This window comes from Orbicella faveolata, unplaced genomic scaffold (assembly GCF_042242905.1).
Source record: "Orbicella faveolata isolate gen_17 unplaced genomic scaffold, um_ofav_v1 contig_12, whole genome shotgun sequence".
NCBI lineage: Eukaryota > Metazoa > Cnidaria > Anthozoa > Scleractinia > Merulinidae > Orbicella > Orbicella faveolata.
Genome location: NW_028301539.1, coordinates 2,047,664 through 2,062,388, shown reverse-complemented (window position 1 = coordinate 2,062,388; position 14,725 = coordinate 2,047,664). Strand labels below are relative to the sequence as shown.

At 38.2% G+C, this 14,725-nt stretch overlaps 2 protein-coding genes and 1 pseudogene across 2 annotated transcripts in view; all 3 read right to left on the bottom strand.

The window, feature by feature from the left end:
* LOC110045075 (pleckstrin homology domain-containing family G member 5-like) overlaps positions 1-2,535 on the bottom strand; it is a 38,554-nt gene extending 36,019 nt beyond the window's left edge. The window contains exon 1 of the mRNA XM_089281992.1: positions 2,380-2,535. Coding sequence (XP_089138118.1) covers positions 2,380-2,443 — 64 coding nt within the window. The 5' untranslated portion in view covers positions 2,444-2,535. The remainder of the gene's footprint in view (positions 1-2,379) is intronic.
* Positions 2,536-5,185: 2,650 nt separating this feature from the next.
* LOC110067532 (uncharacterized) lies at positions 5,186-9,889 on the bottom strand. Its single transcript, XM_089281989.1, has 3 exons — positions 9,491-9,889; positions 8,656-9,046; positions 5,186-7,444 (listed from the first exon to the last, which is right to left on the bottom strand). The coding sequence occupies exons 1-3, from the start codon at positions 9,794-9,796 to the stop codon at positions 7,083-7,085; spliced, it is 1,059 nt and encodes a 352-aa protein (XP_089138115.1). The 5' UTR covers positions 9,797-9,889; the 3' UTR covers positions 5,186-7,082.
* Positions 9,890-11,285: 1,396 nt separating this feature from the next.
* LOC149116086 (uncharacterized) lies at positions 11,286-14,702 on the bottom strand (annotated as a pseudogene).
* Positions 14,703-14,725: the final 23 nt, after the last annotated feature.

Sequence of the window (14,725 nt, the reverse complement as noted above, 5' to 3'; positions counted from 1 at the left end):
TTAAAAAGCTCAAAGAGCAAAGATTATGAAAAAAATATTTGTGTACCCTATAACTGTATTGTAACCTGACACAGGCTGATTAAATCTGCCACCTGCTGGGGAATGCAAGGGCTTACTTGAGAAAAGATAACTCCTACTAGAACTGATCAAAAGGAATAATTTTTACATTTTACAAAAGAAGACAAACAGCTTGCTGGGATAAGCATAGAGATTTTTGAAAAGTTAAAAGCACGTGAAATGATGACCAGTTAAATCTGATACAGAAAATCTAGCATACGTTTCAATACATAACTTTGACAGAATGCACTGGATGGAAAAGTTCTATGCTTATCCCACAGAAGGTACTAAAAACAACAAATCCTGAAAATTTTAGCTCAATTGAATAAATCCTTCTCAAGATATCTTTTCTAGAAGGCGAAAATAACTCGGTTTGAGAAAACGAGCTTTAAACTTACAGTAACAGTACTTGTCAAAATAAAACTTCGATACCTTAAGATTCGAGTTCCGTAAAGAACAAAACTTCGAATTTCTTTCAGAATTTTAGGTTAAGTCCCGCCTTAAGTGTTGTGTTTCGCGCGAGAGAAAGATACTGGATCAAGAATTTTAAACGACACAAGGATTTGTTTTTTTATTTCCCCACTAGGCGTCAAACAAATAACCTGTTAATTGCGTCCAATGATCAGATTTTCTAGCACGTACCTGACACAGCAAGCAGATTCCGTGGGAGTTAGATCATATATACTAGATTAATTTTATTGTTTCTGCTACTATTTGAGACATTATTCACAGGAACAAGTCTTTTTTAGGACCTGCTATATGTTGTGAATTTCCTAAAATGTAGCTTGACCTTGTTCGTTTGAAATCTTCACGAATTTTAGCTTTTTGTTTTGAAATTCGCTTCAAGTCAGGGCTTCCAATATAGAAAGCTCCTTACCTATGGAAAAGAGCGTATTTTAAGACGTTTTCTGTATAAAGCAAGTAAAACCCCAAATTAAATTTACCAAAAATTGAAAATGTCTTACATCTAAATTTTCCTATTTTCTGTAATATTCCAGAAAAGTATCAATGTTGGAAAGATGCGTGACCTTTTCCATTCGCTAAGGTTCGCTCGCGTGATCGCGTGAGCGCGTGATATCGCGTGTTTTCACGTTAGTGTGATGCGCAACATCACTCGAACACGGAAGGCCCCAAATAAACTATACTTCCGTAGAAACGTTTTGTATTTTAAAGCGAATCGAAGTCAATGACGAAAGGATAATACCTCAAGCAATGGCATGATTTTCTCCTTCTTTAAAGTTGTTTGCCCGAGGGTTTCAAGAAAGCTTTTTGAATATGCACGATTTCGCCACTTTATCACGTCGGACGCTAATGAAACCTTTGGGTATTTAATGAACTTAAACTTGTTTTAGCATTAAAGGGCTGAAACAAAACTTGTGAATTTCAAAGACATTTCAATCTAGCGCAATTTTCTTTTCCGGTCGAAAATTTGCGAAACTATTATCAACGGCAGAGTCTTTGATCGAGATACGAGGAGAAAAGGATATTTATTTTATTTTATGTTTACAATAAATTAGATTACCTGTCGTATTTTCTGTCAAAATCACGAGTAAATATTATTTTTTGCCAGAGACACTTGGAACATACCATTTTTGAAAGATAAGTTGAAACCGTTCTTGCGAGATAAAACTAGAATATTCGAATCCGAAAAAGACAAACTACCAATGTAAGGAAATACACTTGCATGCCGTCGTTAATAGATAACATAAGATTAAAGTATCACGTATGTACTGTAGGGACGAATAATCTTTGAATCGAGTTCGTTACCTAGATTCACATTCTAGAACATTTTCAAAATTGTTCTTCATTGCTACTGTTAACCGGCTTTTCACTGCTCTACAGCCCATGTCATGTGTCTCAAAAAAACTATTTTAAACATTAATTTGTTTTGCATTAATAAAAACACTATATGTTTTCTTACCTTGGTCGGTAATGAGGTAAGTCGAAAGAAAGATTTCGTGTCAGAAGCTTACAGTGTCGCAAGTTGAAAACATGTACTGCTGACTTAAAGATCGACCTTAATTTGATCATTAATTTTCATCAAGGAAAAATTAAGTGTTATTTCATATCAACACTTGAGTGCCATTTGCAGCTCTCTAGTTATCTGGGAAATAAAATATTCAAAAATACAAGAAAACGTGCTTTTGGAATCGCGCTTTGGTGAAATAATTTGCAACGCTAAATTCTTATTTGGAAACGCCCTTCATTGCGAATTTTCTCCCATTTCAAACCAGCTGAGCTTTAAAATATAACTCATGCACAGATCATAATTGTAACTAGAAAGCAACTATAAAAAATATGTAACATCGAGCTTTTACTTACCGCTGCTTATTGACCAATAAATTTCTTTGACTAATCCAAGTGAAAAAGCGAGGATAAACTCCATAACCTTTTTACGGCAAGCAGTCTGTGTCTAATCTGACCATGACAAAAGCGAATGGAATCAGAGCCAGTTTTCACTTCTCTTGTTTCCAGTTGTTGTCTGTGGCACACAGAGACTTACAACGTTTGTCGGCATAAACAACTGTCTCGAAACATTTTTGTTCTTCAGTGTAAAAGACCTATCAACTGCCATCAACTTCCGTGATCTGCATTTGTGATTGGTGCACGTGATGCACGAAGTATTGAGTGACAGGGGAGATTGTGACGTAGGTCATTTTATGGGGTTTGTTTTGGCGACCATTGTTTTTCAACCAAATTTTTAGCAAGGTGTGCAGTGAGATATAGATCTTATGTAGATCAATGTTGATTTTTTAAAAATAGATTCCATTTTTGCAAAGAACAATATCACTGCAACATGAAGAGTTTTCTTTATTAAACTGTCAAGATTTGGAGGAAGTAAGTTATGTCGTAGCAGGTAAAAAGCAAGGGAGAGCAAATTTAGTAAAAACTAACCCTTTGCAGCGACTTTGTAGTCTAACAGGAAGTCACGTATCACTTTTTACGTTTGGTTGTGTTGTCAGTTTAAACACCTGTTTCTATGCGTTTCTGTTTCTATGCGTCGAGATAATTTGCATATGCGAAAGAGTAACCTACTGCGAATTACGGTCGTTTCGCCCGAATTCAGTTCGCACGGACGGATTCTCGGTTCGACCGGACTGTTAGCTTCGTGGACAGTAGATTAAAGAACGAGAAATATGAAATAGGCATGATTATTTCCACCATGATAAGTTTCCTAATTTACCTGTTTCACTAGTATCTGAACTACATAATTATAGTACCCGTAGTGCATCATCCAACCAAGTTGCAATACCTTCATTTCGAACTAATCTTAGGGGATTTTGCCCCAGCATTATTGGAAGTTTCTTTTGGAATAATATTCCGCAATCCATTAGAGACAAACCACCTAAAAAACGTTTAGAAAAGAACTTTTGCGCTGGTACCTTGTTCAATACTAATGAAAACATTATCTCTTTATAACTTTCTGAGCTTTTTTGTCATTTTTCCTCTTCTTTTTCTTTTTCTTTTTATCAATAAACTCAAGTTATACATAACTTTTAGGGGCACAAAATTAGTTTATCTCGATGTGCCCCTCTCCTCTCCTTCCAATATATAATGTAATTCAATTTAAGTGATGTAATTTCTGTTTCAAAGCGTTTTTTTTTTCTTCCTTACAAAGCACTATCGGTTACTATTTATTTTCTTTACGTTATATTTGCACATCTCTGTATTAGCTAAGAATTGGAGGAATAAACTAAAATAAAAAAAATAAAAAATAAAAAATGGGCATGTTTTGTGTACTTTTGTTTATCACGCCCACAATGTTGTCTTTTGCGTTCGTTTCGTCAAAGAAAGAAAGATAAACACATCCTTCTTAGGACTTTTGTTTTCGGGCGAAGGGACTTTTAGTCCGAGCAATCGTGCGAAACGCATGCGCGGCGTGGAGTCTGTGAAGGGCGAGTTGTGAGTGGGATCCGGGAGAGAAAAGAGAACTCCCAGACCCCGTTCGTCGCCCGCCCGCTTTTTTGATCGTCCCCACTGACCGAGAGCCTGGAACAGGCTAGCTAGAGGAGGACTCCAAAGGCTAGCTAGAGGTTAGGTAGAGGAGGACTCGAAAAGAACTCGATGGAGAGGGGCAAGATGGTGATCGTGGCTTGATATTTTCATGTACCTCTTCACCAGACTCCTTCTCGCCGGATCGCTTGGCTCTTCGCCGCTCGCGCGCGTGACTCAAAGGTGAGCCTGCTCTAGGGTTGTCCACGTTATGCCGGCATAATTTTGAGCATAATAGTGAGGCATGAGCATTGAGCATTATGCCAGCATAATAGTAAGAAAATTTCCCGGAAATATGTCAAAATATTGAAAATTAATAAACACATCGGATTTAGATACAATCTTGAAATTGGGATTCCTGATTTCCTGTGGAGAGATATACGTGACAATCGACTGCCCCAGACATAACGACAGGAAACGGACATGGCCACGTGAGGCGACTGGGAGTCTGGGACTCATTTAGAATCATCCATATAAGCATATCAAGTGATTGTAATTTATTTTAGGTAAAAAATGAGTAATCCGGGGGAAAAAATTTAGAGCATAATAGTAACATTTTTTGAGCATAAAGAATTAGCATAATAGTGAAAATTGTGAGCATAATGTGGACAACCCTAACCTGCCCACAGGCTATGAAGTTTTGAGCATTAGCCCCTCGTCAGATAAAGGAAACCCTATTATCAAACACCATCAAACAGAAGCTCATGTTCAGTTAACCTTGTTCCCAGAGCTTTTCCCTCAGAGATAGAGAAAATCCCTGGGAACAAGGTTGCGGTACGAGAATGCAACAGAATGCAACTTGTCTTGCTTCACATCAAGTTTCAATTTGGCTATCCCCAGTCTCGTTTCCCGTTGCCCAACCAACCTAGTTTTTTGGAAAACGTGTAACGAATGTTCTGCGCATCACGCAACTCCACGCGCATGCTAGAGTTGGCATGACGTAATCAACTGCGCTACCAAGTACACAACTAAAATGAAAGCAAAATTTTTCTACTATGACCTGGAACCGTGACCAAAGCTGTACTGAAACCAGGAATGCCAAAAAAGCAGTGTATCGCTAACCGCTAACTGTTAACAGCTTCCAGCTGAAAATCTAGCTGCTATCTGTCAAGTCAAGATTCCTCACAGTAAACTCTTCAAGTAAAATGCAGGTTACATTTAATATAACAATATCACGATTTTAATGACGACACTAACATAAATTATAAACCTAAACTGCAATGGCCTAATTTCCGAGTTGCCTTTAGCTCCTCTATCAAAGCGAAGCCTGGTGCTCAACCATTCATATGAAAATGAGTCAATGAAATTTCATTTTCATAAGAAAGGATGGGCATCAAGACTCGCTTTGAGAAAGAGGCTATTAAAGGTAATTCAGACATGGCCTATTTAAAAGTAAAAACCAAGGGTACTAAACTTAGGTTTGAAAACACTAATAGTTAATGTGTTGAAGTTGTCCTAAATAATAAAAAACAAGAACTAACACTCAAAACCATTCTTAGACCATCATAAAAACGTACTTGTAGATAGTTCACTTGAGCTTCTTTTTTCTTATTATCTTTCTATTTAAATTAATTAATTGTTTTATTGGACATACAAACCAAGTCACTATAAAAGATCTAATGTAATAAAAAAATGGCATTTTTGGTACTGTTACAAAAACAAAAAAATTACTGTGAAAGAAACTAATAGACATAGTCCACCTGTTTTACATAGATTGGGGCAGTTTAACAATGGCTGCACAGTTTCCCCATTTTATAATTTTTTTAAATTAATCTTCATTTTACACCTTTGCCCTGGTTTGACCATCTAGAGATATTTTTTTCTTTTTCAGAGTTTCAGTTGAAATAATTTTGCCCACCTGTGAAAACTGGGAAAATCCCTGGGAACAAGGTTGCGGTACGAGAATGCAACAGAATGCAACTTGTCTTGCTTCACATCAAGTTTCAATTTGGCTATCCCCAGTCTCGTTTCCCATCGCCCAACCAACCTAGTTTTTTGGAAAACGTGTCACGAATGTTCTGCGCGTCACACAACTCCACACACATGCTAGGGTGGCATGACGTAATCAACTACGCTACCAAGTACACAACTAAAATGAAAGCAAAATTTTTCTACTATGACCTGGAACCATGACCAAAGCTGTACTAAAACCAGGAATACCAGAAAAGCAGCGTATCGCTAACTGCTAACTGTTGATGGCTTCCAGCTGAAAAGCTAGATGCTATCTGTCAAGTCAAGATTCCTCACAGTAAACTCTTCAAGTAAAATGCAGGTTACATTTAATATAACAATGTCACGATTTTAATGATGACACTAACATAAATTATAAACCTAAACTGCAATGGCCTAATTTCCGAGTTGCCTTTAACCTCTCTATCAAAGCAAAGCCTGGTGCTCAACTATTCATATGAAAATGAGTTAATGAAATTTCATTTTCATAAGAAAGGATGGCATCAAGACTCGCTTTGAGAAAGAGGCTAAAGGTAATTCAGACATGGCCTATTTATAAGTAAAAACCAAGAGTACTAAACTTAGGTTTGAAAACACTAATAGTTAATGTGTTGAAGTTGTCCTAAATAATAAAAAAACAAGAACACTCAAAACCATTCTTAGACCATCATAAAAACGTACTTGTAGATAGTTCACTTGAGCTTCTTTTTTCTCATTATCATTCTATTTAAATTAATTTTTTTTGGACATACAAACTAAGTCACTATAAAAGATCTAATGTAATAAAAAATGGCATTTTTGGTGCTGTTACAAAAACAAAAAAAATACTATGAAAGAAACTAACAGACATAGTCCACCTGTTTTACATAGATTGGGGCAGTTTAACAATAGCTGCACAGTTTCCCCATTTTATTATTTTTTTATTAATCTTCATTTTACACTTTCGCCCTGGTTTGACCATCTAGAGATATTTTTTTTCTTTTTCAGAGTTTTAGTTCAAATAATTTTGCCCACCTACTGAAAATGTTAATAAAACCCCTGCTACTCTGAGCCAAAAGGATTGTTATAGTAATAAATTCAGGTTAAGTTGTTAGAGTAAATTTTTCATGAATGAGTTGTTTAATAATGTCCATACCCACCAAAAGGTCAGTACCCCTAGCAACAGCACCAAAAAGGGCATCAACTGTAAATTGGCGTTCCCGAATAAACAGTTTAATGGTGACCTTTTTGCACTCAATCACATCACCTCCTGGTACAGAAATTTTAATTTTTTTTCTCGCATCAGGCTCTAGACCCAAAGTGTTGCCTAATTTCTTCGAGATGGCAGTCCCTGCATCATTTCCAGAATCAAACTTGACTTTACCAGGAACTTTAATGATGTTTCCATCAGCATCCTCGATCCTTACAGGTTCGTCATCAATTGAAACTGCTTGAGGTGGATATTCTGAAGAGAAAAGTTAATTAAATGGTCATTTTGAGACACATTTGCCTGCATAAATTTTGGCTGCAGCCTGAAAAATAAACGGCATTTGGGCAGAAGCAATGACATCAATTTATAACAATGTGAATGTGACTAAAATTAGTACAAAATGTGTGTGGGGTGAGAATTAGCAATAGTCGAACAGGGTGAAGAAATGGTTGATGATCATATAATAAATTAGCAGCCATTTACCTAACTGTGAGCAGGTGTTCTTTTTTTCGGTACACAAGGGAAGGGGTAAAAAAAAATCCTGATCAATACATTTTCTTCACGAGTCGTCTGCCCGTTAAGTCCACAGTCTAGGCTTTTGTCTGACTGGTCATAAAAAAAAGGAGTCTTTGAAACCTACAATAATGATTGTTTATATGATTGGATATTTGACTTCCTGTGCAATTCCTAACACAAAGCCAGGCAACTGTGGAGGTACATATGAACAGCGAATTTTCAGTGGTTAACAACATCAAAAAAACAAAAAAGACACACCACCTGCCTAAAGTTGAAACTGACATAATCAACTAGATGCTTCCAAGTGCGCAACTAGAATGAAAGCAAAATTTTCCTGCTGTGGCCAAATCAAGTTTAATGAACCTGTTCTAGAACCAGGAACACCAGAATAGCAGCATATCACTAACCACTACCTACTATTGAATTCTAGCTGAAAAATTAGCTGCTTTTTGTAGAAATGTGAATGTTTTTGTAGAGATGACAAAGTGCTCACACAAAACAAGTACAAGAGATGCAAATATTTGACTGATGGAGGGGACAGGATAAAATGTAACAGGCACCAAAAATGATTTCAAAAATAATGACAACTTGTTTAACTTTGAAAAATTCATGGTTACCCCTACTTTTAATCTCATGAAATGGAAGTGGTAAGCCTATTTAGCACCTGATCAGTTTCTGGTTGTATGCAAAAGCTATCTAGTCAGTCTTTTTGCATAACCAGAGGAGAGCTGTCAGGGACCATTACATTACAAATATTCAAATGTAACATGATCATTTCTATAACGTTTATCAATATCACAAAACAACCCCTTTAACATAATTGCATCATAATTTGAACTGGTAACTGGGCCCTAGATTATGTGAATTTAGTCCCAAAAGATCTGCAAATAATTTTATAAATCAATGAAAGTGAAGCTTATATGATAACAAATTAAACATAATGTACTTACTTAAAATCAGGCCCTCACAAACACCTTGGTATGTTGGATTTCTTAGGCTACATTCCGAATCGTCCATTCTGACCAGTGCCACATCACCCACTTCGTCGTCATCTTCCCCAGCTCTTATTAGCAGTGGAACAGGTGATGTGGACATTACAAGGTTAGCCCGGCAATTCAGTTTTAAATCCAAAGATTCGCCACGTTTTGTAACAAATGATATCCGCTCACTTTTGATACCACCATGCTTTATGCCGATGAGGAAAACATTTTGTTTAGCTGGTGGGCAATTCTGGTAAATACCTTTGCCTTGGTAGGGAATTTTAGCGTCCGGAAACGCTTCTATTATGCCACGGAATGCACTTTCACCATATGCCAGGTTCGTTTGGATGAAGTCTACGTCCTTCAAAACAGAGATGAAATTCACAAATGATCAATGTCCTTTCAATGATATTAAATTAAGTGGTCAAAATGTAACTTTTGATTTATGAACATTATTGTGATTATGACCTAGCCAGTGAAGAACCTCCCTGCAGCTCAAGGGTGAGAGTTTCTGACTAGCGTGTGCCCGGCAAAGTCAATCCAACCGCCGCCAATCGAACTGAGTTTCAATCCAACTCACTCAAAAAATAATTGGACAAACGAACTCAATCGAAAGTTTGATTTCCGTACTATTGATTTTTGTCAAAGTAAAACTGTTGTTGAAAATCAATAACAAGTTTTTCGAGGTTCAAGTAACTTCGGTAGAACACTTTTTTTGTGTGTTTGTGAGTCCACATACTAGTAACGTGTTCGAATATTTCCGAACCCCCGCTATAAGGAGAACAAACTGGAAGATGGAACTTACCATCCGTGGCCTTTTGGTGTTTCCCATGTACAAATAATCTTCCCCTACTTCGACGTATTTCACAACTGACCCGAACTGGATCCCTTCCTCGTTCAATTCATCGTTATCCCAGATGCATCGGAAATCGGGTTTCGACAAGCGAAATGGATGACCTTGGACAGTATCAACTTCGCCAACCGCATCCAACTTCAAGCAGTAGATTATACTGGTCTTGCCACTGCTGTGGGCTTTTGAAACAACAATTATGACACAGTTGTTACAGGCGTTATTACTCCCAACATCAAGATAGATGGAATTACCCAACATTTCCGAGCAAAGACGGTGGTGTTTTGATCAAACAGTTAGTACTATCAGAGGCGAAGTGGAGGGTAAAATGCTGAAAAGCCCGCCTAAATCTGAAAATGAATCGCTGACGCAAGAGCTGATCGGTGATTGGTTGATACCTGATCACGTGATTTAGGTGAACATCATCTCAGGGAGGGAGAGCCTGCGATGAAGGTTTGATCGTGTGGCGATGAATCTTTTTCTCGCCATTTGCACAGTTCAGACAACTTTTTAGGACCACTTGTGATTTTAAATGCTAGATTATTGCCTATAGCTATGAGTACCTGTACGAAATACTACCGTAATAAGGGCCGTTTACATGGAAAGAGGATGATCATCTTAGAACTAGGATCATCCGAGCGCGGTATGTTTTCAGCTTTCAGTTTACATGTGAAGGGTTGTATTCGGCCCCAGTGCTAGGATCATCCTACCGCTAGGATAATCCTATCTGAGAGGAAGGATGATCCTGACGCTAAGATGATCCTACCTCTATGTAAACGGCCTCAGGAGGTCCAGTTTGCCCACCCACCATCTTAAACCCTAGGGAAGAGTTCTGGGAAACAACATGGCGAGATCTTCGCACTTATCGACTAAAAGCTCAAAAGGCCGACAATTTTGAATATCTCTGCCCAACGAAGAAGACGACGATACTGATGTGCAAAATGGAGGGCCAATGTTGTTTTCAAAATACAGGGCCCAAAGTAGAAAGTCAGCGGGAAGTAGTGAATTTTGGAGTCTTTCTCCTCCGTTCGTCCTGGTGCTCGCCGTAATCTGCGAGCAGGACCACGTCTGATCTTCCTCCTCGCTATTTGAAACCTGGAAATGGTGGCAGTGTGATTTAGTTGGAGAATCATAGCTCGCTGTTGCTGTGTTTGAAATATCAAGTTGTATATAATGGCAAATTGATGCTGTAAGGCAGTTATCAACGCCAGTAAGGAGAGAAGAACTCCCGAAACTATGCTTTTGTCCTTGTCGCCCGCCATCTCGCTTTGCAACCGCGCTGAACACAAATCTTGCATGTAAACCAAATTAAAAGTTGATCCCAGGAGCTGCGTTTTTGCATGTAAACCAAATAAACCTTCTAGGATGATCCTAGCACTAGGATCATCCTCTTTCCATGTAAACGGGCCCTAATTCAAATGCATGTACAGTGATTAAGAAAGATAGGTACGCAAGGCGTACTTTTGTTGCGGCTTGCATGCCTGAAGCTGTGCTACATACATCGAGACTTGAATAAAACTTATTTTTATTGCGAGACATTTTTCGCAATTGATATATCGAGAGTTCCACAAGGCTTCGCACTAGTTTACGTTTGAAAACTCCGCTATACTGAAAGTAACAACAAACTAAAAACAAACTACCTACATATAATACATTATAGACAGTCTGCAGGTCGGTGACTGGGGAGGAGGCGGTAGGAAAAAGTTTCGACTTAGCGACAAAGTAGTTGTTCACAGGGATGACTATAGTATTTTTTTCTTATTCGGGGCCGCCTTTAATTCTAACATTTCCCTTTCTTCTCCATAGTCCTCAATTATGATGTTTTTCCTCTCTCTTCTTGTGCCTGCATGTACCCTGCTGCTGAGCTACTGAGCTTCTAACAGAAAGGAAACGCTTACAGCACTTGATGATGAAAGAAAAAACGGCAGTCCGGAATGGGTTGGTTTCTTCTTCTTCTTCTTCTTCTTCTTCCTGGGCGACTCACCTCCTTCAATTCTGAAGATTCTAGTGAGCGTATAAATAAAAAACTACAAATTAAAATAAGGCTAAAATGTTATAATAAAAACTAAATAATAATAATAATAGCAATAATGATGATAATAATAATAATAATAATAAAGTCAAAGTCAACGTCGTTTGGTTTGGCCTTGGTCAGGCGGCAGGCTTTTCTTGAAGGCCGTCAAGTTTGGTGCATTTACTGTTTCATTGGCCAGGCTCTTCCACTCTCGTATCGTCCTCGGGAAAAACGAGTACATGTGGTAGTCCGTCTTTGAGCGGGGAATTTTGTACGCATCTGAATTTACGTGCCGTGATCTCCTTTGAAGTGGAGTCATGAACTCTTGTGCGTCCATGGCTATCAAGCCTTTATGAATTTTATACATCATGCAGAGTCTAAGTGTCTGTCTCCTAGTTTGGAGGGAAGTCCAGCCGAGCTCATATAGCATGTCCCCTACGCTGGATGTGTAAGAACAAATCTCGCTGCCCGACGCTGCACCATCTCGAGCTTATAGATGTTTCCCTGTGTGTAAGGATCCCAAACGGTGCAGGCATACTCGAGGGTAGATCGGATCAATGTTTTATAGGCAGTGGACTTGAGTGCAGTAGAGTTAATCTTTAGATTCCTTTTCAGGAATCCAAGAGTTCTATTAGCTTTACTTCAGATGGTGTCGATGTGTTTGTTCCATCTCAGGTCTGATGCTATAGTAACTCCGAGGTATTTGGCTGAGTCAGCCGTTGCTAATGTCTTACCATGAAGAATATAGTCATTTGGTTTACTTTTGTATTTGCCGGCGTTTACCAGTGTTTACTGCTGTGTTTACACGATTAAAAATTTCACTTCAGTTAAGTTAAAACAAAACCAAGGTAAACATCTCTCGTGAGAACGCAGGCCGAGAGGCGTTTTTTTAACCATAAATAATCTAGAGTTTAAGGATGACGTTTACGGCAGACGGCAAACGGCAAAGATAACCTCTGATTTTTTTTATTCTTTTCTTTTAATCCTTATTACGATTATCAGTTGAGTAAGGCACGACGGAAGTTTGGTGACAAAGTTTTAGCCTTAAAAATTATGGTGTTGTCACGGGCAACTTACCTCGTTTCCACGTGAGTAACAATTAAAGCTGTGCGTCGCCTGTCGCGTCGCCTACAACATCGCGCGCTTTGCTCCCAATGACGTCAAAGACCGACAAGTTGCCACTGGAAACGGAACCAGTTGCTTGTGAGGCTGATTTAACAAGAGAACGGGAACGTCACTTGACGACGGCGCGCGCAGTTCAAATACCCAAATATGGTCAGATGACGACTGCAGGGTGCCCGGAATAACCTGGATTCTGTTCTAATTTGACCATATTTGGGTATTTGTATTGCGCGCGCCGTCGTCAAGTAACGTTCCCGTTCTCTTGCTAAATCAGCCCACTGATTTTCACGTTAAAACCTGGTGACCAAACTTTCGTCGCGCCTTACTCAACTGGTCATGGTAATAAATAAATCACACAAAAATAGAAAAATGTCTCCTACTATTCAGCGCAAATACAAATATTTTCACTCTACTGTACAGACAGGTGAAGACAGACGGCAAAAGTTTCATTTTTGCCGTTTGCCGTTAACGTTATGCTTAAGGTCATTCCTCACATTTGCATTGCACATCCTTACTGCGCATAATTTATGGCGTCATTAGCGCGCGCTTGTGCACGCGCATATTGAAAACATGACGGATTTGCCTTGATATTGAGCTCTTGAAAAATGGCTCTAGCTCACCAACGAGCATGGGCACCCCAATTGTTTTTCCAGTCGTTGTAATCAGCTAATCATAAGCTTTGCGTGAGAAAAGACTGATCTAATTTCTATCGCTGAAAATTGAATAAATAAGAAAAATAGCAGATACACTGTGGTCTTTTCTATTTTACAGTCGGTAACAACGTCAAGAAATTTGGTTCAAATTTTTAATCAAGGATATAGCTTTCTGTCTGAATCAAACTTAAACGTTTATTTGTGTCCGACACAATGTATTGACTGTAGTTTAATGCGTGTTCTTATGAGTCCGGGCTTACAAAGATGTTACAATTACTGGCAATGCGTTCTTATAATAAGCATTAAATAATGCCAAAATGGGGCATTTTCAATGCCTCACTGCTCCTTAATGAGCATGGGCACCCCCTTTTTTATTTCAAAATTGAAGTTATCATATGACAAATATTCAGTGGACAAAGTTTGAACAAAAATCTATTGTCACTTTTATTTCGGAGGAATTACCTTAACCTCTCTAAAGTTTCTACCCGTTAACTTTCCTGTTTCAAACCCCTGTAACCCAGTAAATGACGATTTGTCACTGAACATCTTTATTATTTTTAAACTGGCTTCTGAGGGGTTTCACGTAGGGGCCAAACCACCCCCCAAATGTTTCGTCAGTTCTTGGGTATTTCACATTATTTCGTATTACTTAAAAAGTATTGACTCTTTCTACACCAAACCTGGCAGATGAGCAGGAGACCTATTGCCGATTATATTTACGTGAAAAATCTCAGTAAATGTCAAAGTTGTGACGTCACAGCGATGACGTCATGTTTTTTGCCACTTTTGAAGTTTTTAATATGCATATTTTTTACAATGTGTTCGAAAGAGCACATCAAGGGGAGATGAAACCTGAAAACATTTTGTCCATATCACAAAAATTAAATGAAACATGGCATTTTTAAATATGAAAAATAACTCTGCAAAATATGGGGTCCCCCCCTTGAGAAAAATCCCCAAATTGGAGCCGTAATTTTGTTCCAGCAAATGCAGCTATGTTGCACATGTGATGTACCAGATGACTAAAGCAAAAATAAAGAAGAAAATCGGAATAAAAATTATCCCCCTAGTGTTATTGCGTTAAAATTAGTTTTGTTACGTCATAACTTGTGACGTCACCCGTTTTTTTACTGTTAATACCATCCTAACAAAACCGAAAATCAAATTTCTAAAATCATACGATTTTTGACAACATCAAGCTTTCTATTTTTCTAGATCATTAGCCCTCCTAGAATAAAACTGAAAAAAAAATAAACCAGAGGGACCGACTTAAGAAGGACAGTATGGTTAAGCAAATTCCGGGGGGGGATAACAAAAAAATATTTAACTTACCATATCTCAAAAAATAATCATCATACCAAAAAACGGTTTGCGGCATTTTACTCCTCAAGTCAAGGCCTT

What these genes read in the sequence shown, in the direction of transcription:
- LOC110067532 (XM_089281989.1), bottom strand. Translation starts at nt 9,796, where the DNA reads ATGTTGGGTAATTCCATCTATCTTGATGTTGGGAGTAATAACGCCTGT. An exon ending in ACACCAAAAGGCCACGGATG is followed by an intron (nt 9,047 to 9,490) that starts GTAAGTTCCATC and finishes TCTGTTTTGAAG; the next exon opens with GACGTAGACTTCATCCAAAC. An exon ending in TTGTGAGGGCCTGATTTTAA is followed by an intron (nt 7,445 to 8,655) that starts GTAAGTACATTA and finishes TTTTCTCTTCAG; the next exon opens with AATATCCACCTCAAGCAGTT.